Source organism: Jaculus jaculus, chromosome X (assembly GCF_020740685.1).
Source record: "Jaculus jaculus isolate mJacJac1 chromosome X, mJacJac1.mat.Y.cur, whole genome shotgun sequence".
Lineage (NCBI taxonomy): Eukaryota > Metazoa > Chordata > Mammalia > Rodentia > Dipodidae > Jaculus > Jaculus jaculus.
In genome coordinates, this window is record NC_059125.1 from 21,289,460 (window position 1) to 21,312,563 (window position 23,104).

At 34.5% G+C, this 23,104-nt stretch overlaps 1 protein-coding gene across 2 annotated transcripts in view; it reads right to left on the bottom strand.

Annotated features, from left to right (window-relative positions):
* The window catches only part of Il1rapl1 (interleukin 1 receptor accessory protein like 1), a 1,362,835-nt gene that overhangs the window by 51,867 nt on the left and 1,287,864 nt on the right, over nucleotides 1-23,104 (bottom strand). For both annotated transcript variants that reach the window (XM_004663684.2, XM_045140535.1), the window contains exon 7: nucleotides 1,159-1,291. In XM_004663684.2, the coding sequence (XP_004663741.1) occupies nucleotides 1,159-1,291 (133 nt within the window). The remainder of the gene's footprint in view (nucleotides 1-1,158; nucleotides 1,292-23,104) is intronic.

The window sequence follows — 23,104 nt, forward strand, 5'->3', positions numbered from 1 at the left end:
TAGGGAGAGATATTGTGTATTTTCTGCCAGAAAGAAAATCCCAGTAGAAATGATCTTATATGGCATTTAAAATGTTTTTTTTTTTTAATTTTCTACAGAAAAACCTTTTTTTCTTACACCCTTGATAAAAAATTTAAAATTTTAGTATTCAAAAAGGAGAAGCATGGTTTAAATCCTCATATCAATGAGAAGGTTCAACCTTTAGATATAAAATCATGAGTAATTATCATTATTTTTATTTGAATATGATTTAGTTATCATTATGATTGCCCTTTCTTATTTATGTTCGGATTAGAAATCAGTTTGTATATCCAAACGCAATTTCTTTCAGCATTGAATGCTTTGAGACTTAAACATTGAGTGAATAAATATGTAAGCACATTGAAACCCAAAGACACTTCATTGAATGCATTATGCATTCAAAGCAGGTAGGATATTAAAGGTTTATTTTCTTAATAGGATTTCCACTATTAGTTGTATGTGTGTGTGTGTGTTACAGCCAGGGTAAAAAAGATCATTAAAGTGTTTTATACTCTTTATCATTCCATCAAGTGATTTATATACTGCTTGGCAGCTTAAACATGCAAAAACACAAAACGAAAATGGACAGATTTTTTTTGAATCATCATAATAATTTGTTAATAGTTCTTGCCAGAAATTAGTATGGTTATATTTTTGAGACTCTGGCCCAGGGTGCTATAAACTCACCATGTAAATCATGCTGGCATTGAACTCACTGTAATCATTCTTCTTTAGCCTTTCAAATACTTAAAATACATGCATTTGACACCACTCTAATTCCTCTCAGTATTAAAAAAAAATCACTTTCATAAGAAAAAGAGTAGTGATTTTTTGCCAGGATAGAAAGGGCTCCTATATATTCTATAGTTTACATTATTTTTACTAGTGAAACACTCCTTTTAAAATTACTCTTGGTCTTTACAAATGATATTATTCATCCAGTACTATTCCATACTCAGTTCTTAAGCATGCTTTGTTAACTTGACATTAAATATCATAGTATTTCTTTCAAGATAATAAAAAAACAAAATAAATTGAAAAAAATAAATGTTCATTTGCTTTAGCTCACTTTTTATTCCCTAACAGAGCAAATGTTAACTCAACTATACAAGTTAAAAGAAGAAAAACATATTTTACCTAATGTCACTTTCCCAAACTCGATTTTCGTCCAGATCTTCAATAAACTTCTCTCCTTTCATCCAGTAGATTAATGGACTAACATCTCCACTGTACCCAAAGAAGGCTCTGCATGTTAGATTAGCAGCATCACCTGTGGAGAGAAATAACAGGAACATGTTATGAAATTATTTGTACACACTTATCTTAGAAAAACTTGCTGGTAACAATCTGATCATTTTATTGATTTCATGAAATATCTTTATAAAACAGTAAATTTTCAGGTATCTTCTATCTTTGTCAAATTAACAGAACAGTATGGTTTATTTCACGGAACGAGAGTTAGATTCACAAGAGGATCAGTCAGCGTTTCCTTATAGAGTGTTCTTCCAATTAGGTTTAGACATATTTTCTTATGATTAGATTTAAGTTATGAATTATTGGGAAGGATCCAAGAGGTTGTTGCATTTTTCAAGGCATTCTATCAGAGGGTATATAATCTTGGTGATTGTATTATTTTATGGAACAGGTAGAAAATGTTTCTCAATTTTTAATATGGGAAACAGGTCAGTCTTTACCTAAGAAAGAAAAGAAAATTTAACTCCAAAATTCCAAGAAAATGTTACTATGATGTTTTTAGTCCATATCAAATAATATTTTAATGAAAATAACATATGATATGATTAAAATAATTTAGTAATTTGTTATGATAACTATTTGGGCCTTTCATCAGAGTTGAAATCAGTGACATTAATGTTGTTGAGGTTATTTTTTTTCATTATAGTATACACTATTCATTGTACATTTTATTGTGTATAATGGTGGACATAAGTCGATTGCTTACTGTAATAAAGAGAAGTTCTTTACTAAATGGTAGAAGTGAACGTAATGTTTCCAGAAGGCTTCAATTATGGCAGGATACTTTGTACCATCTTTTAATACCTGGCATATGCAAACCTTACTCTACTAGTTTCATAATCTTTCTGGCCTCATATGCAGATAGAAACTGGGAACAGAATAGGGTCCAGTAACAGCCAATTCCATTTAGATGAGAGTAAGAGAGTGCTTAGGGATGAGCATGACAAGAGGGACTGAAATCTGAGTGTTAGTTACATGTTTGTGATATTTGAAGTAAGCTGGTTTATTTAACTGGATGTATCAATAAATTATGACACAAATTTGAACAAATCTAATATTTATGTTTTCAGATCCCAGCATGGCCATTCCTAAGGTCTTCAAGCCTTACCACTAAGCTCTGAGTTATTAGTGGACATATCTCAAAATTGTGCTTATTATTGCTATGGCAGGATATACATATAGCAAAGCAGAATGCACTCTGCTGCTCTTTTTTTTTTAATTTTTTATTTATTTATTTGAGAGCGACAGACACAGAGAGAAAGACAGATAGAGGGAGAGAGAGAGAATGGGCGCGCCAGGGCTTCCAGTCTCTGCAAACGAACTCCAGACGCGTGCGCCCCCTTGTGCATCTGGCTAACGTGGGACCTGGGGAACCAAGCCTCGAACCGGGGTCCTTAGGCTTCACAGGCAGGCGCTTAACAGCTAAGCCATCTCTCCAGCCCTCTGCTGCTCTTTTTAACAGAAGGTCTCACTGGGACCTGGATTAGTCTTTCATATTACTCTTCTTCTTTCCCAGGTAAACAAACTGCATTTTTCCAACCTCATTTCCTTTCTCTGCAGGCTTTGGGATGCCAACCCTAGGAGATGGCTTCTGATCCTATGTAAGATGCTTTCTCAGTCATTGTGGCTCAACTGGTCTTTGACCACTTTGCCTTCAGCCTTTGCAGTCCTGTATTAATACCCACGAGAATCTCATCCAAATTAGGGCCAGGTGGGATTCTATGAGCGAGGGAGTGGAATAGTGCAATTCATGGAATGAATAAAAGAGGATAGATGGAAGATAAGAAACAACATCAATGAGAGTAACCTAGTTAATTCTGGAGGAAATAAAGATGACTTCATAGTGTGTGAAAGTGTATGTACATGGAAGGTGGGTATGAAAGGAATATGGGGGTACAGATCTGAACAGAGCAGTAGCAGGTCTGATTTTCTGTGTAGGGTATGTGGAAAAATTGAAACTATCATTTAAAAACAATGGCAAGCTGTGCAGAAAGGTTACATATGGGGACTGAAAAAAATTACATATGCTTTCTAAAGAAATCATTGCCTTTCCAAAGTTGGGGTTGGAGTAGAGAGAACCATAAGGTGTAAGAATGTTATGATACTCTGGGATCACATAAGAAATAGTCCTTTCAAATATCACATTATTTCCATATAATTACTCTAAGAGATAAATCATAGATGCTAGGGTCTCTCTCTAGCCAAGGCTGACCTGGAATTCACTATGGAGTCTCAGTGTAGCCTCCAACTCACAATGATCCTCCTATCTCTGCATCCTAATTGCTGAGTGCTTGGATTATAAGCATGCACCACCCTGCCTGGCTATATCTAATTTTTTTTTATCAGTTATGTACATACTCAGTGTGTAGACAGCCATGCTGGTACAATGGTTAGCCATCTCCCTGTCCTCCCTTCTCTGAAGGGACCCTCCTCATTGGGGATTGTTGGTCATGCTTGTAAGAATAGTTGTGTTCTGTAGCATGCCTTTAAACCCAGCATTCAGGAGGCAGAGATAGAAGGATCAGTGTGAGTTATAGGCCAGCTTGAGACTCCATGGTGCATTCTACATCAGCCTGGGCTAGAGAAAGAGACCCTACCTTGTGGGGAAAAAAAAAAAAAAGAAGAAGAAGAAAAATAGTTCATTCATTACAAATCTCCTTTTGTCATGTTTCAATATTATTCTTTTTATCAAATTCTTTTTTTGTTTGTTTGTTTTGTTTTTGTTTTTCAAAGCAAGGTCTTGCTCTAGCCCAGGCAGATATGGTATTCCTTATGTAGTCTCAGGATGGTTTTGAAATCATGGCAATCCTTCTACCTCTGCCTGACTCTGGAGTGCTGGGATTAAAGGTGTGTACCACAATGGCCAGCTTATTGAATTCTTTATTTTCTCTAAGAAGACAACTCACACAGTAGTCCCATATTTTCACAATGATTCAGTCACTTTGTCATGGCTTCTCCATACCTCTTGGAACATATTTGTGTTGTATATATTTCTTAAAACATTTGGTTTGCTTGTATGTCTATTGAGCAACTAGATTAAACAATTCCTAAATATAAAAAGTGTACATTTATTTCCTTTTGTATTACCAGCACACATTAGAGTGTCTTGAATATGTTAGAAACTCCATAAGTTCAAATTAATATTCTGTTCAATGTATTTTAAATTTACACTTGTTCTTATTTCCTTTGTTTTTATTTTGGGAAAAAAAGTTTTGCTATAAGCCTGGAGAGATGGCTGAGCAGTTAAAGAAGCTTGCTTGCAAAGTCTGATGGCCTGGGTTTGGTTCCCAATTAAGCACATAAAACCAGATACACAAAGTGGTACACGAATCAGTTCATATATAGTGTCAGTTTCTAGCACACCCACTAACTTACTTCCTTCCTTCCTTCCTTCCTTCCTTCCTTCCTTCCTTCCTTCCTTCCTTCCTTCCTTCCTTTCTTCTTTCTCTCTCTATCTCCTTGCAAAGAAAATATTTTTAAAAAGATTTTTCTATCATTCCAAGGCTGAACTGAATTTAAGTATATATTTAACAGGTTAGCCTGTAAATCATGATCCTCTTGCCTCAGCTACTTGTACACTGGGAAGATTGATATGTAGTTTTTTTGTTTCTCTTTTTAAGTATATTTAATTTAAGGTTACATATTCACAAATCTCAATACGTCAAATCTAGCTTGCAAACTAGCCTTCGGATTATCAATGCAGATTATCAATGCAGACCTTCCTACCTCAGACAGTTACTTTAACAGTGTGTCACCATGAGGCTAAAACATAGAAGCACAACTAATTAAAACAAAGGTAATAGATATCACATACTCAAAACATCCTACTTATTTTGTTACATTTTGCTATCATCTAGGCTCTGGGGATTATTCACAAGTAGAATTACCTGTATGGTGATGATTCTATACAACAGTGCAATTCTGTGTGTCTCTTCCAAACTCATGTAATGACACAGTGGTAACTTGTAATCATCCACGGTGTGAATATTTATCTTACACATCAAGTTATGCCTTACTATTTTGTTAATTTTCTATACTCAAAATAGTGATGAAAAATGCTAATAATGTAAATTAAATTTACAAGTATATCATGTTTACAGCTGTTATATTAGGAGTAAGGCTTACATTAAGAAAATAATTGGAATCCAGGTGTAGTGTTGCATTCCTTTAGTCCCAACACTCGGGAGGCAAAGGTAGGTGGATCACTGTGAGTTTGATGCTGCCTTGAGACTACATAGTGAGTTCCAGGTCAGCCTGGCATACAGCCATACCCTACCTCATATATCTTCATAGTTGCATTTGCCAAAGTGAGCAAAATATAAACTACATTCCTGGCAGAAATACATTTTCAGATTTAATTGGTATACATTTGACAGTATACCACTGCTTATGCAATTGTTTTTCAAGATGCAACATGCTTAATTAACAAAATGTTTATGTATTTATGAGAGAGGGAGAAAAAGAGGCAGGGAGATGTGGGGCAGGGGCGAATGGGTACACCTGGGCCTCTAGCCACTGCAAACAAACTCCAGACACATGTGCCACCTAGTGCATTTAGCTTTATGAGGGTACTGGGGAACCAAACCCTGATCCTTAGGCTTAGCAGGCAAGCCCCTTAACCACTGAAAAATCTCTTCAAGGAGAGAGTGAGAGCGAGAGCGAGCGAGCGAGAGAGAGAGCAAGTGCTAATAGGTATGCCAGGGACTATTACCACTGCTAACAAACTTTATGTATCTAGCTTTATGTGAGTACTAGGGAATCAAACCCAGGTCACCAAGCTTTGCAAACAAGTTCCTTTAACTGCTGAACATTTTTCCACTCACAATCTGCTTATTTTATGATTTATTGAGATGTAGTCTATATACCATAAACTTAGCCATTTAAAACATTTGATTCAATAGTTTTTATCATAGTCACAAAATTGTGCAATGAGCATCACACACACAAAAAATTAAGACACTTTCATCATTCCAAAAGGAAATATTCTCAAATTAGCAACCACTCCCCTTACCAGAACATGATAGCCTCCTAGTTTATTCCTTTTCTCATTCTCTGGATATCGGTTATAAATATACTGATATAGGGCTGGAGAGATGGCTTAGCGGTTAAGCGCTTGCCTGTGAAGCCTAAGGACCCCGGTTCGAGGCTCGGTTCCCCAGGTCCCACGTTAGCCAGATGCACAAGGGGGCGCACGCGTCTGGAGTTCGTTTGCAGAGGCTGGAAGCCCTGGCGTGCCCATTCTCTCTCTCTCCCTCTATCTGTCTTTCTCTCTGTGTCTGTTGCTCTCAAATAAATAAATAAATAAAAATTAAAAAAAATATTTAAAAAAAAATAAATATACTGATATAATATGTAGCCTTTTGCACGTGGCATCTTTTGCTTAGCTTACTGTTTTGAAGGTTCATGTACATTATACTGTATAGCATCTTAAACTGGATTGAGACAACTAAGAGTTTATGTAACTGAATTTGGGGATCACAGAAATTTCATGACAGTAAAAGGTTTCTGAGTGTACAAAGACCATAAATAATTAGAAATCAGATATAAAATGAATTGATTGGTAGCACTCACCCATGTTATATCATGTGACTTCACTTTAGCCCTGGCTCTGAACATACAGCACTATCTTTGTCTGTGCATACCTGACACTGCCTGAATCACCTCTGCTCATATTCAAGTCTGTGTGTTAGGAACCACTTTGGTTTTACTGGACTAAAAACATTTTCTGATTTAATAGAAAGATAATGGCTTATTTAAGAAAAAGGACCTTTACTATCTTTCCACCATTATTCTTCAGCATGTAAGAATCAACTTGGCTTGTTTTTGGATTGTTTTGTTTTAGAATGTTTGACTTTAAAAATTTGTGTTTGGGCTGGATAGATGGCTTAGTGGTTAAGCACTTGCCTGTGAAGCCTAAGGACCCCGGTTCAAGGCTCGTTTCCCCAGGACCCACATTAGCCAGATGCACAAGGGGGGCACATGCATCTGGAGTTCGTTTGCAGTGGCTGGAGGCCCTGGTGCGCCCATTCTCTCTCTCTCTCTGTCTCTGTCTTTCTCTTTCTCTCTCTCTCTCTCTCTCTCTCTCTCTCTCTCTCTCTCTCTCTCTCTCTCTCCTTCTTTCTCTGTCACTTTCAAATAAAGAAAAAATAAACAAAAATATTTAAAAAATTATGTTTGAGGGGCTGGAAATATGGCTCAGCAGTTAAGGCACTTGCCTCCAAAGCTTAAGGACCTGAATCCATTTCTCCAGTACCCACGTAAAGACAGATGCACAAAGTAGTGCATGCATCTGGAGTTTGCAGTAGCTGGGGCCCTTTCACTCCCTTTCTCTCTGTCTCTCTCTTCTCTTAATCTCTCTCTTTATGCAAATCAATCAACAAATAATTTTTTAAACTTCTGTTTGTAAGTTGAGCATGATTACACCTGTCTATGGTTCCAGAATTGGTAGTTACTGGCAATAATATTAGGAGTTCAAGTTCATCCTCAACTACATATAAAGTTTCACATCAACCTGTTTTATACTAAAACACTGTTTATTGTTTGATTTGATGAATTTTCATTGTAGACATTTCCCTGTAGCCAAATGATGTAAACAACATTTTTTCATATACTTGTTGGTTATCCATTTGTCTTCTTTTGACATATGTCTGTTAAGATAATTTTCCCATTTTCAATGCATTTCTGGGGTTTTGTTTTGTTTAGTGAATTCTTAAATCAGAAGATCATTTGGCCAATATGGTTTTTTTTCAATGTCTAGGTCATATCTTTATTCTGTTGACTGTTTCCACTGCTTTGCAGAAGCTAATGTGACATAATCCTATTTACCTATTTTTGGCTTTTTGTTTCATGCATTTTAGTGGTTGTATCCAAAAATGCCATTTTTTTTTTGCCTGATGTCCTGAAGGGCTTCCTCTATGTTTTTTTTTTTTTTTTTTTGGTTCATTTTTTATTTATTTATTTGAGAGTGACAGACACAGAGAGAAAGACACATAGAGGGAAAGAGAGAGAATGGGCGCGCCAGGGCTTCCAGCCACTGCAAACGAACTCCAGACGCGTGCGCCCCCTTGTGCATCTGGCTAACGTGGGACCTGGGGAACCGAGCCTCGAACCGGGGTCCTTAGGCTTCACAGGCAAGCGCTTAACCGCTAAGCCATCTCTCCAGCCCTCTATGTTTGTTTTTACTAGCTTTATAGTTTCTGGTTTCACACTTAGGTCCTCAGATCCATTTTGCTTGTTGTTTTTGTAGGGTGAAAGATATGAGACTCTCAATTTTCTTCAGTTGGATATCCAGCAACAACATCGTTTGTTGAAGAGGGATGTTTTGATATTTTTACTGAAAATCAATTGCTATAGATGTTTGTTGGTGGAAATATAAATTAGTCCAGCCATTATTGAGAATAGTATTGAGGTTCCTCATAAAACTAAAAATAGGTCTACCTTATGATTCATCTACCCAACTTCTGTGTATATATATATAATCAAAGGAAATGTAAAAAGCTTACCAAAGACATGCTTGCATGTTAATATTCACTGAAACACTATTTGTAAGAGCTAAGATATGAAATCAACCTAGTTGTCAGTCAGTGCATAGATAGAGAAACTGTGATATATATGTATAAATGACTATCATTTAGCCACAAGCAAGAATGAAATCTTGTTTGCAACCAAATAGATGGAGCTGGAGGACATTATGTTAACGGAAATAGGCCAGACCCAGAAAGACAAATACCGTATGATCTATCTCCCTATAGAGAAAATGAGAGTGTTGACTTACATTGGAAGCATGATTGTGACTAATAGAGTGTGGGTGAACATGAATATAGGGAATATCAGTTCTAATGTTCTACAGCAGAGGATGACTAGGGTTAAAAACAACCAATTGTCAATTTTATGAAGATCTGGAAGAGAGTAGCTCAAAGACTGTGAAGGTAAAGAAATGGTAAGGCTAAGATATAATGCTTATTCCATGATATTGTCAACGTATGGAGAAGGGATGTGTTGAATGCCATTCTGAACTCTATTCATATGTAATCCCAATATATGTTAATTTAAAAGTATGAAATGTGGATTAGAGTATTATTAAATTAAATATATACAAAGAAACCTATTAGCACTATTTTTATTTGATGATGATTTAAAACTTCTTAACATTAAATAAGGCATAAAAAAACTAATCAGAAGCTGGGCATGGTGGCTTACACCTTTAATCCCAGCACTTGGGAGGCAGAGGTAGGTTGATCACTGTGAGTTTGAGGCCTCCCCGAGACTACATAGTGAGTTCCAGGTCAGCCTGGAGTAATGTAAGTCCCTATCTTGAAAAAACAAAACAAACAAACAAACAAAATAACAACAACAACAAAAAACTAATCATTATTCAAAGACAATGTGAAAGTATACTTACTCAATTCAGAAAAAAAGTCTATATTTTTATTTTCTGAAGAAAGTCCTGCTTCAAATATCTATCTATCTATCTATCTATCTATCTATCTATCTATCTATCTATCTATCTGTATATATAGCAATAATTTATTGATAAAGTTGTAGAATCTTTCCTTTCGGTATTTAATTCTTCTCTATTGTTATGTGAAAATGAGAAAAATCTATGGTTTGAATTTTTCTAAAGAGAAAAATGAGGTCAAGTATGGTTCACTGCCTTGTAGAACAAATTAAGTCTAGGTAATAATTTCTAGAAGACTTATCTATTGTCTAAATATATTTGCATACTCTTTTAAAAATATTTAATTTATTTATTAGAAATAGAGAGAGACAGAGCAACAAAGAGAGAGAGAGAGAGAGAGAGAGAGAGAGAGAGAGAGAGAGAGAGAGAGAGAGAAACAGAGAGAATGATCATGCCAGGGCCTCTAGCCATTGTAAACAAACTCCAAATTCATGTACTACCTTGTGCATCTGGATTTATGTGGGTACTGGGGAACTGACCCTGGGTCATTAGGCTTTGCAGACAAGTGCAATAACCAGCGCCCAGTACAAACATTTAAATCCTGAGAAAAATAACATTAAGAAACCCAAACGAGCCAGAATACATAAAACAAGAAATGCTTGTGGGTCTGAAGAGCATTAATTCTAAAAGTACTAAACATTTACTTATGAAATTTTAGAATGAGGCACAACCTGCTCAAGATAAATAACTAATGAGCAAACACAATTTAGTAAAAAAAAAAAAAAAAAAAAAAAAAAAACTTTAATTAAATATTTTAAAAATACTATTTATTTATTTAACAGCAAAAGAGGGAGAGAGAGAGAGAAGAAATGAAGAAATGAATGGGTGAGCCTGGGCCTCCAGCCACTGTAAATTCCAGATGTGTGCAGCCCATTGTGCATCTGGCTAATATAGGTCCTGGGGAATAGAACCTGGATCCACTGGCTTTGCTGGCAAATGCCTTAACCATTAAGCCATCCCTCCAGCCTGTTTTTATTTTTCAATTTCTGAGATAGGGTCTCACTCTTGCCCAGGATGACCTGAAATTTACTATGTAGTCTCAGGGTGGCCTCCTTCACAGTGACGCTCCAACCTCTGCCTCCTGAGTGCTGGGGTTAAAGGTGCACTCTACCATGCCTGGCTTAAAATAAATTTTTAAGCTTGATAAATTTGAGATTATTTTACAATGGATAATTTAAATATATATATATATATATAAGCTTATTCAACTATAGATAATATGGCTAAAATTTTATTCTTTAATATTATCTTCTAGAACCACTGAGTTTTGCCATGATTCTTTCCACTTCATCAATAAAACTGTGGCAAGCCATGTCTACAAAATGTAAAAATTCAAATCATACATAATTTCAAGTTAATGATCATAAAATTAATGAAATCCTATTTATGCTTGAAATAAACAGTCAAACAAGTTTAATCCAATTTATATTTTACATTTAATAACATAGTTAACAAAATTTATATATGTTGTATATCTCAACAACATAATTGTATACTCATTTAGTCATTTAAGAGGTTGATATCATCAATCATTCTAAAATGTGTAATGGTTATAGTCATAGAGAGATATTGTTAGTTCAAAGAAAGAAGAAAATGTATTTAACAACAATGTTAAAAATGTGTTTATTCCATAAACAAAAATTTGGATTGGGTCCTAGAAATTGAGCAGACTGCTATAAATATTACCAGATATACTTCTAACCCATAAATAATCAGAATTGAATCCTGAACTGCAAACAAAAATTATTTTCAACTGGTACAACCAAATGAATATTGGATTTATGTAATAGTTAAATATTATTATACCATTACACTATTTAGGAGACAATGCAATATTTTTAAATTGGTCAAAGAAAAAGTATTTCTTAGAATTGGAACTACAAATAATTGAGAAGCTGTGGCATGACATCTTTGAATATGTCCCCAGTAAAAAGACACTAGAATGAAAACACAGACACACAGAGACACATACACATACACATGCATGCACATGCACACAAAGAGAACTAATGTCATTCTACGACTATGATTTTTCTTTTTTGTGTTCATTATCTAACAACTGTCTGAGTATATTATTCTGTACTAAGAGTAAAATAATAAAAAGCATAGTTTTCCTAGTGCCTAGAATGAGCATTAATCATTATTAATAGATATTCTTGGGCTGAAGGAACGGGCCAGTGGTTGAGCATTTGCCTAGCCTGACCTGGATTTCATTCCACAAAATGAATTTAAATAAAAAAAATTCATATACCAGAAATTTAACGTGTAATAATCTTTGCCAGATGTAGAGGAAAATTCTAGGGATGGTTACTTTTGTAATTCCTAATGATGCTTCCCGTTTTGTTTCTTCCTGCCCTTTTCTATTCCCATATCACTTGATTGCTTTGTACTGTCATATATTTTATATTTAATTAGATTACAGGAATATGGTTTTAGATACTACTTTTTTTTTAACTTTACTAAAACTGAAACTCACTGTCAAAAAGATTCAGCTCTGTTACCCACCAAAATTTGATTTGACAAGTTTGAAAAATTCCAGGTATTTGAATGCTTAAACAGTACCTTTAGGACATTTTGTTCAAGTGGTTAAAATTAACTGTTTGGGGCTATTTGTTTTTACTTTGAATTTTGTAAATGTGAAAGAATTGGGGCTCAAGAGAAGGAAAGCAATAAAGGGGAAGAACAAATAAAGAAAGAAAGTGTTTGTGAGAGAGGGAGAGAGAGAGAAGCGAGAAACATTTTGTTTGATAAGCAGAGAGCAAGGACAGGGAGGCTGGGCAAGGAGAAAGAGAAATTGAGGATTCAAAATAATGAGAATGGCATAGAAACTGGTTGATGGGGTAGAGAAGATGTATAAATGGGTCAAAGAGAAACCACCCCAGTCTATATCGACCTATTCTAATTTTAAAGCAATATAGAATGAAAAGTTTTTATCTTAGTGGAAAACTACCCGCACCCTCTGGTTTACTGTCTTGCTATTTTCGTGGTTTAGAACTCAGGCAATGATAGATGCATATATTCTCTCAAGTCTGATATTGATGTATCTGACTCTTCTATTTCCCCTCTCCCATGTGTGGAAAAACTGTTATTTACATTACAGTTCATCTTTACATTCTTTTATTTCATATGTATCAGTTGATTTTGGCCCCAGAAGAGCATGTACACAAACACTGTCCATTTTTATATTTGTGTGAGAGTCATAAATATACATTTTTTTCTGAGAAAAAAATATGTTAAGGGGAATGCTACGCTTAGCTTTCACTGGTCACTGCTATTAAAATAAGCAATATTTATATACATGAGGTATGGTCCTGAAGTTTTTGGCTTATCAAAGGATTTTATAAATATTTTCCTTATTTATTTGTTTCTTTTTTTTCCCAATATAATAATCAGCAATAAAATTTTATATTTTCTCGGTTTAAATCCAAACTATTGAACTTGTTATCAAGAGCCACTATCCATTTTTTCTTTGAGTCTCTAATTTGCTGTAACTTGCAATTTCTGATAAGGCAATTCTAGCTGTGGAAAGCACCATAGCTCTTCATTATCCTCTTCTATTTATACACTGGGAAAAAAACAACAACAACAAACAAACAACAAACAACCTCCAGGTCTCCCCTTTGATATCAATGAATAATGTTAATGCTTTTTGATATACTGAACTAAAAACAGAAGACATTAGCATTGAAATACTACACATTACAAAAAACAGAAAGACAAATTTCTTTCTTCTTTTATTTCATTTCTTGTTTTCTGTCCAATAATCAGAGACATCAGAGACAAATTTAAGAAATATTCTAGGAATTCACACACATCAGATGTATCAGTCAGCCAGGACTGGAGTCCTGAAGGTAATGGTATTCTAGCTGCCTCGAGTTGATATCTGTAAAAGCTATGGTAAATTGCACTAAATGCTTCTGCTGCCTTTTTGGCAGAAAGTTGCACCGTCAGCTCAGTCCTGCCAGGTTCAGAAGGAAGCACGAAAATTGATCATAAAAATCATTTGCTATCTAAAATGAGAACAATCCTTGTCACACTGCAAGCTTTCAACTAGGCCACATTGTAAGGAGGTCTTAAGGGGAAAAAAATACATTTTCTTTTCAACCAGTATATTCCAATCAGCTAAGTGGAGACATTTCTTGTCTAATGAAAGCTTCTAATTAGGTATTGTTTAGTCACTTCTAAATCTGCTGAGACTAGAGAGTCTCTCTCCACTAGGGGACTTATTGGGGGAAAATTAAAAAAAGAAACCCTCCATTTTAATTCAAAGAAAATTTCTTCACTAATTGAAAAGCATCAGCATCTAGAGTTGTTGCTTGTTCCATTAGAAATTAGTAAGCATCACTTTTTTTCTTAAAGAAGATGCTGAGTAGTGGTGGGTTTTCATTTTATTTGCACCATTAATCATGGGTATTAAAATTACTCTTTAGTCACAGTTAGTATATATATTTTTTTTGGTCCCAAAGTTTTCCTACTTAAGATAAAAGCAGAGCAGTTTAAAAAGCATATTTACCTTTTATCATTAGTTATACTAAATGGCTCATATTTTTAGAAAGCTTGGATAAACATAAATGAGAAAAATAATAACCTCTGTCTCTCTCTCTCTCTCTACACACACACACACACACACACACGCACACACACACACAGCAGACAAGGAAAGAAAGTCCTTTTTGGAACTGCTCTAGGCATTTTACCCAAACAAATACTAAGACCTATGACAGAAAAGAATTACCAGTACCATAGTGTAAATAATTCTTCCAAAAGCACGGTTATCAGGGAACATTGAAAAAAGTAAAAGAATGGAAGAAATTGGTTATATTGAGCAATAAAAAAATATATAAAAGGGATAAAAATAAGTGAGAAAGAAGTCAAACTATCCCTCTTCCCAGACAGTATGATTCTATACTAACAAACCTCATAGACTGTACCAAAAAACTCTTCACAGCTAATAAGCACTTTCAGTAACCTAGCAGGAAGTCAACATAAAAAATCAGTACATTTCACATATAACAATAAGAAACTTGCTTAGAAAGAAATTAGGAACACAATAGCTTCCTTCTTCCCCAAAAATATAAAGAATCCGGGAAAAAAACCTAACGAAGGAAGTGAAATAATCTACAAAGAAAGCTTTAAGTCACCAACAAAAGGAATCAAAGGGGCAAGTAGACAATGGAAAAACCTTCCATACTCTTGGATTGGAAGTATTACTCTTGTGAAAATGACTATATCACCATAAGTAATCTACAGAATCAATGAAATCCCCATCAAAATTCCAATGATATTCTTCACAGAATAAGAAAAATAAAGCAAGAATTCATTTGGAAATATCAAAGAATGAAAACAGCCAAAGAAATCCTCTCTAGAATGATGACTACTAGAGATACCATTATCCCTGATATGAAATTATATTACAGATCCATAGTGATAAAGATAGCACATTACTGACACCAAAACAGACCCATGGGCCAATAGAACAAAATAGAGGACTCAGAAATAAATCCACACAGATAAGAACACTTAATTCAAAAACATTCTGTAGAAAGAACCATATTTAACAAATGGTGCTGGTAAAAGTAGATATTTGCCTGCATAAGAATGAAATTAAACCTATATCTTTCACTCTGTACAGGAATGACTTCAAGTGGATCAAAGGTCTTAAGTTAAAACATGAAATGTTGAAACTTATAGAAGAAAACATAGGGAATACACTTCAATATATAGCCGTAGATACTACTTTTCTGAACATAATTCCAACAGCACAAGAATTAGCAACAGGAACTAACATATGGGAATACATGACATTGAAAGGTTTCTGTACAGTTAAGGAAATGATCAACAGAGCAGACAGTTTGAAGAATGGGAGAAAAATCTTTCCTAGATACACTACAAACAGGAGGCTAATATCAAGAATATATAATTAACTGCAAAATGTAACCACTACAAAAAGCAAAAAGCTGTCAATTAACAAATGCACTGAAAAATGAAAGTCCTCCAAAGAATAAATGCAAATAACCAATAAATACTTTAAAAAATGTTCAACATCCTTAGCCACCAGAGAATACAAATTGAAACTACTTTGAGGTTCCATTTTATCCCTGTAACAATGACTGTTAACAAGAAAAGAGATTAAGATGTGGGGAAAGAAGACCCCTTATTCACTGCTGGTGTGATTGTATACTAGTACACCTGGTTTGCAAATAGGTATGGAGGTTTCAAAAAAAAAAAAAAAACAAAACAAACAACAACAACATAGCAATAGAATGACCATATGAACCAGATATACAATTCCTGGCTATAAACCACAGAGATTGGTAAATGCTAATGTTAATTGCCGCACTATACACAATAGCAATGAAATAGAACTAGCCTAGATGCCTGTAACCAGGACCATATAATGAATAGGTGCTACATATACACAATGGAATTTTATTCAAGACATTAAGAAAAATGAAATAATGAAAATTTTAGGACAATGGATGGATATGAAAAATATCATGTTAAGTGAGGCAACTCAGACTCAGAAAGACAATGCCCTCTCTCACATGTGGAGCCTAGTTTATAATCATCATAGGTATGTCTATAATTTGGGTAAGTGTGGAAATAGGTTATGAAACTATAGAATATAATAATGGAAAAGAGGTGTTGAGGAAGGAGGGTGAAGGCAATGAGACACAAGTGAAATTACAGCAGAATGAGGGCTAGAGGAGTTAGGTGGAAAAGTACAAAGGATACAAAAGTTGGGAGAGGAGAAGAATCAGAAAAAAAATTGCATGAAAATAAAGTCATGAAACCTAATATTGTACATTCTAATTAAACCTTTTAAAAATAAAGGTAATATTAAGGTATTAACTATTAATGGACACAAGGCTAAAGATGAGGTACATTAGACATTAATTAACACTCAATACCATATGATGCCTTGTTTATCAGGATGTATTAAGTATTGAGTATTGAGAAAATGGGTATGAAGAAAATATGGGGGGAAATGACTTTGCAGTGAATTCATTCAATTATAAAATGGGCATGCTTAGAAGGGTACTCAGATGAAATCATTGTTGATGGTGTGAAAGGACAAATGGCATGTCCCTGTGATCAACAATGAATGGAAGAGTCAATTATAGGTTTGTTTTCTGATGAAGATTTCTGAACTGCTACTATTTTTGTCTCAATGTAAAATGTGATTTGTTATATACAAGTGAACGATTTCATGTTTCAGACATTTATACATTTTTAATGCAAAGTGCACATTTTTACTTGTGAGTTGTGTGATTGTATCTTGCTAAAATAGCTCCTTTATTTTGGTCTTTTAATTCCACAGCTAGTATACCAAATTACTCATTGATTTCTTCAAGTCTTGTGGTATACTTTCATCCTTCTAAGAGGCTTGCACTTTTAAAGCAAATTATTATATTTCATTCTCTATTTTTAAACAACCATTGTAAATACATGGAGGAAGTGATTATCTGGGGTTAATGATCATCAAATTATTTAGACATCAATATGATGAGAAGTTGACCTCTATTATATAGGGATTCATATGGGTTGTGAACATGCCTGAAACATACATATCATTCTTTCTTTCTTAGAAAATTGTTTAATCTGCTGTTTCCAAAACCTGGAATATAGTTATTATATTATATAATTATATTATTTTTATTATATGTATATATTTATTTATATACAATTCTGTCATATACTGTATAATATGTTACATTTAGTATAGCTACTAAAGTTTAAATTGAATACATGGATACTCAGATGAAAACTACTTGTGTTATCTTCTCTTAGCTAGTATTGGCTGTATTGTGTAGATGGGGCTAATGAGATGAATGTAGAAAAGTTGTGTACAATCCTCTGGGTATTTACATTTTGATGAACCTATATGCCTTGGACTTTGTCTTTCCCTTTCCTACAGTGTGGGAATTAGATGTTTCTATGTACATGAAGTTAAGTAGAAAAGCAGCAATTATAGGGAGCCTGGAACTTTGGATGACTTGATGGAACAGTCACTTGCATAGTTTAGGATTTCTGTTTACTAGTTTATATATTAAAATAAATTCATTTCTAACTTAATGAAGACCGTATATTTTGGGATATTTGGGGGACCTATCATGGCCTCTCCCTACCACAGTACCTATATAGTCTTTTTTAACCTATCCTCATAGGTTTTAGGGTGACAGAATACAGTCATTACTGTATGCTATTTGACCCATTTATTCCCTAAAACCATCTCCGGTGGTTTAAATGTAAAATGTCCATGATACCCTCCTGTATTTGAATACTTAATCACTAGTTAGTGGCACTGTTTAGGAAAGCTGTGGAGCCTTTTGGAAGTGGGACATTGTTGGAGGAAGTACATCCCTGTATCTAGTCTAATATATCTGTAGCATTTTGTGACTTTAAATGGGTGTTCTGGTTTGTTTTTACATGGACAATTTTGGTTAAAGTGAAAGGTCAGACTCCAATTTCATTTTGTAATAACCTGTGCATTTTAATAAGGTGTGCTTCCCTATGTTTCCTAACACTCAAGGTTTTAAGAGATAACTCAGATTTGTGCACAAAGCATGCTTTTCTTATGTATTTCAAAATACAATTCATAATCCTAAGGTTTATTGCCTTTCAAGGTTAATGAAATATTCTTTGGATTTATAAGCTTATAAAACATGGCTAGTGCAGGACATAATGATAGCTCATACATGTTGTTTATTATTTAAAATGTAAATGAGTGCTCAGTGAACTCACTGTTTTCTGTTGTTTTTTTTTTTTTCTTCTTCCTTCCTAGGACTTTTATTTGTCACTGTTATGTTAAAAGTCTTCTTTCACATTTGATAGGAGATGTGATAACAGTTTGAACTGCCATATAAGTAGTATGAGTAACTGAAGTTGAAAATGGGAGTTTTCTGTTCTTAGTTAATCAGAAAAAGTTGTAGAAGTTGTTAGCATTATAGAGATTTTCAGTACTTATAAAACAGTACTATTTTCATTTTTTGCCTATGTCTAGAGCAATTTCAGTCCTTTTCGTTCTTGAGAAAGACACATTATTTCCTTTCACAACCTGTATCTGCCATAGCAGTGCATTCTAATAGTGTTTAAAATCACTTGAAAGTAGCCCTTCTAGTCTGCCTTTCATTCTTCTTTCCCAATGACAGAGCTCCAGGCACAGTAGATATCCACCCCCATGCTCAAAAGTATTGGATTATATTCAATAGTGTGATTTCTGAAGAAGCTCTGACATGCCCCAAAATACTTTTCTTCCTTTTGGTGTTCCAGTGATACATTCTTTTTTACATTTTACTCCTTGCTCATGACATTGCTTTTACTCATAGCATTTCATTGAAATTCATGTATATGCATACTCATCTCTTATTATCCAACTTTACACTCTTCTGTGAACCATTGAGCCCTCTTACCCTTACTTATTTATTTATATTTATTTGTGTTTATGTATGTATGGGGGGGGCTCCCACACCACGACATATGTGTAGAGGTCAGAAGAAAACTTTGAAGTGCCTGTGTTCCACCTGCTATGAGACTAGGTCTTTTGCAGCTGCATAGGAACTGAAAGACTCTCCACTTTGCATCTGGCTTTATACAAGTTTTGGGGAGTTGAACCTGGGTCAAAAGGATTTGCAAGCAAGCACCTTTAACCACCAGGCAATTTCTTCAGCCCTGGTTTTCGCAAACATGGTTTTAAATCACAACTGCCTGGAACTGGAGAAACAACCATGCTCAGATAGTTCCATCCTTCATTTGTCTTTCAATACAAGCACATTAGTGAAACATAATTGTTCCCTAGCCCCTTCACTCTTACAGTCACCATGGCTTTGTCTTTCTGAAGTGGCATATTGTGATAGCTTTATAACTGCTCATGGAGAGCAGTCAAAATATATTTCACAGAATTATTGCTTTTTCTTGAATGTATCCAGTTGTACTAGGATAGTTGGAGAATAGAAAGAAGGCAGTGCTCATTTGATAGTGCATATGTGTGTGAGTGCATGTACACATCTACTTTTGTGTGCTAAGGTGCCTAGGCATCTGGAGCTTGTAATTGCTCCTTTTCCCCATGGATTTAAGGTTCAGTGTTTTCTCACTAGCCAAAAGACTGTACTCCTTCCTACTGCCAAGGCCAAACAAAGTAAGGGGAACAGGTTTTACTGTACCCACATAGAGTGTTACTTTGCTTAGTGTAATCCCATATGACTGCCTCTTTCTGAACTTCAGGCTTCAGTATGAGATGCAGAGACAGTTCTGTGAAAAGTGCTTTGTCAATCCCCATACTTGTATAAACAAATTCCCTATAAAAATAAATGTTTATAGTTACAAAACTTGTGTTAAATTGACATACCTGTGTGTTTCTCTCTATGTATGTGTACATTAAGATTCACATGTAATGTTCAACTGTTCTGTTTGTCTGATTGAACCTTGGCTGATGTACATGTGTTGAAGCTATCACTCTCTTCATACTTTTAGAAAAAAAGAAAAAAAAACACATTTTTTTTTTTTTAAGTAAAGGATTCTTTTCTCTGTGGTCTCTTTCTTCTGGGATTCAGAGGAAAAGGATTTCATCATTCCTTATTACAACTATTAAGTTGATATGCATTCTAAATCAGATGCTAAACAGTGAGGTCTTCTCCCACTGTATCTCCCAAACTTTTCCCTAAATATATAACACACTGAAAGTTCATGTCTCACTTCATTGTTACTATCTACCTGCAGGTGATATAGTATTTGACTTAACCGAGTTTCTAGTTTGGGTGGGTATGCTTTATTTTTCTTTCTTTTGTTCCATATTTGGTTTGCTTTACCCTTGTACCTTGCCTTTTGAGGTTCTTTCCTACAACCGATTTATAGTCTGTTTACAAGGGATTTCCTCAACACACCTAGGACATGTTGGGCCACTGTTTCATATGTCTATTTATTTACTTAGTTATTTAATGTAAATGTAGAAACTGTGGTGTGTAGAGTGGATATGGTGGATGCATATGGCTGTGCCAATGTGGTGGCCTCTGCATGTGCTCATTGCCTGTGGGGGCCAGAGGAGAATGTTAAATGGCCCACCTTCATCGCTTATTTGCCTTTTTAACTTTGAGATAGCATTTCCCACTGATTCCAAAAGCTGCCACTTGTTGCAAGCCGCTGTAATTCAATGGTCTCCTCTCCCCAAGTGATTGGGTTTATAGATGGCCATGGCCACATTCAGTTTACATGGGTGCTGGGGACTTGATTTCAGGTAATCTCAAGTCCCCACAGGCCCTCTTGCTTGGGTTGGAGACACTCTTAACCTGTGAGTTATCTCTCCAGCCCCCACGGACTAATCTTTCTCTCTCTGTTTTTTCTTTCTTCCTTCCCTCCTTTCTTCCTTTTTTTTTTTCTTTTTTTCTTCCTTCCTTTCTGTTAGTTTTTTCTGAAACAGACTGTCACTCTGTTACCAATGACAGCCTGGAATTCACCATGTATGCAACACACTTTGTTAGTTAAAAGCTGAGTTACCTCATTAACACAGAACAGCAGTTGGTACTGCAATTGCTTTGTTTCCTTCATGAAAAAAAAATCCAGGATTCATGGTAATCCTCCTGCGTCAGGCTCCATAATTTTGGCATTACAGGCATGAGTCACCATAGCCAGTTTATTTCTCTTTGTTATGAATCTTTTCCTCACAATATCAGTGACTTTAACAGTTTTACCATATGTATATTATCCTGACCTCCAAATCTAACTTTTTAACAGGAGGTCCCTCTCCTGCATATCTCAAAGCATTTCATACACTGTGTCTTAGCAGGTGGATTTCTTCCCTCTTTCTCCTAACTTCACTTATCCTGTTGAGGTTCCTACCTTTGTGAACAATAATTAGCATTCAGTAACCACACAAAAAATGCTTACTGGAAAAAGAATGACTAAGAAAACATTCTTAGAAACAAAGTCATTTTCTCACTTATTAAATTCCGAGAAAAATAACTGCAAATTAATTTTTAGACAATAGTATATTTTCAAATGTTCTGAATGGGTTTCTTAAATGAATAAGGTTTATTTCCTTAATAGTCTCTAATTTTCTTCTTCAAACTCAGTCTTAAGAAATTTTTTGGTGACAAACATGCTAAAGAATTGATGAATAGATATATTATTTGTACCCTTTGAATTTCATTTCTAGGCTAAATAATTCTGAGTTAAGAATCTGTGATGTAGTTAAAATATGATAATAAAATACTCATTACTATTATTTATTATACAAGAGCTATAATTTCATAAGGTTTTAGGAATTTCATGCTGTTCTGAGGTATCTTTATCTTTGAATTAATAGAAATGAAATCCTTCCAAAGTTCTTTCTAAATTCTACTGAGACTCTACTGATTGTCCAAATGGTACTTTTGGAAGACATGGAAATATCTAAGTAAAGAAATGACTAACATTTAGGACTTTTAAAAAAATACTAAAATAATTATGATATATCATGTGAGACTAAAGTAGTAAAAGTTACCATAAGATACTTGTGAAATTTTGTTATCATAGCTTACAGGTGGAATTTGTCAAATGCATACCAAAATTGGCTCTATGTGGTACAATATAAAAATGACAGCTACATTAAAATCCATGGCCATCTCATCTGAATTTTCAACTGTTTCTTCATTTAATTCACTTATTATAATTTTTGAGGAAAATGTTAAACAATTTTACAAACATTTATTGAATATTAACTAGCTTACTTGGTAATGAAAAAACAGAATTGCTTTTTGAAAGTTATTATTCATTCAAAGTATAATTTTTAAAAAGCATATTGACTCTTGTGTATAAAATTTTAAAAATGCATTTCTATGATACGGTAACATAAATAACAAAAATTATCACAATTAAACATTAATAATAATCATTGTAGCAGCAAGTAAGACATAAGAGAGTAGAAATTTTATATCGACCTCACTGTGATTATAGCTTCTCATACTTTCCAGAGTAGGTAGAGCTACTGAGACATTCTCAAAGCCTCTTTTTAAAATATGTCTGTCTATCAGCCAATTTAGATCAAAGTTGATGCATTAGTAAGCAATTAATTCATTAGCAAAGACATATGGATGAGGATTACAGGAGAAAATCCCTCTGGCTCTTCCTATTCATGGAAAGCATGACCTGAAATCAGGAGAGAATGAAGAAATTTTGAAAATTTCTCACTTCAATACTGAAAAGTAAAATATCTCCAAATATTTAAAAAATGTTGCAGTGTTTCCCTAAGTGATTCATATTCGCATTCCCCACCAAAAACAATAAAACTGCAATAGCTATGTTAGTTTATTTTCTATATCTATCTACATACACATAATAAATAAAGTAGATGGACATTACCCAACCTTCAGCCTTAAATAAAAGACAGAACCAGAC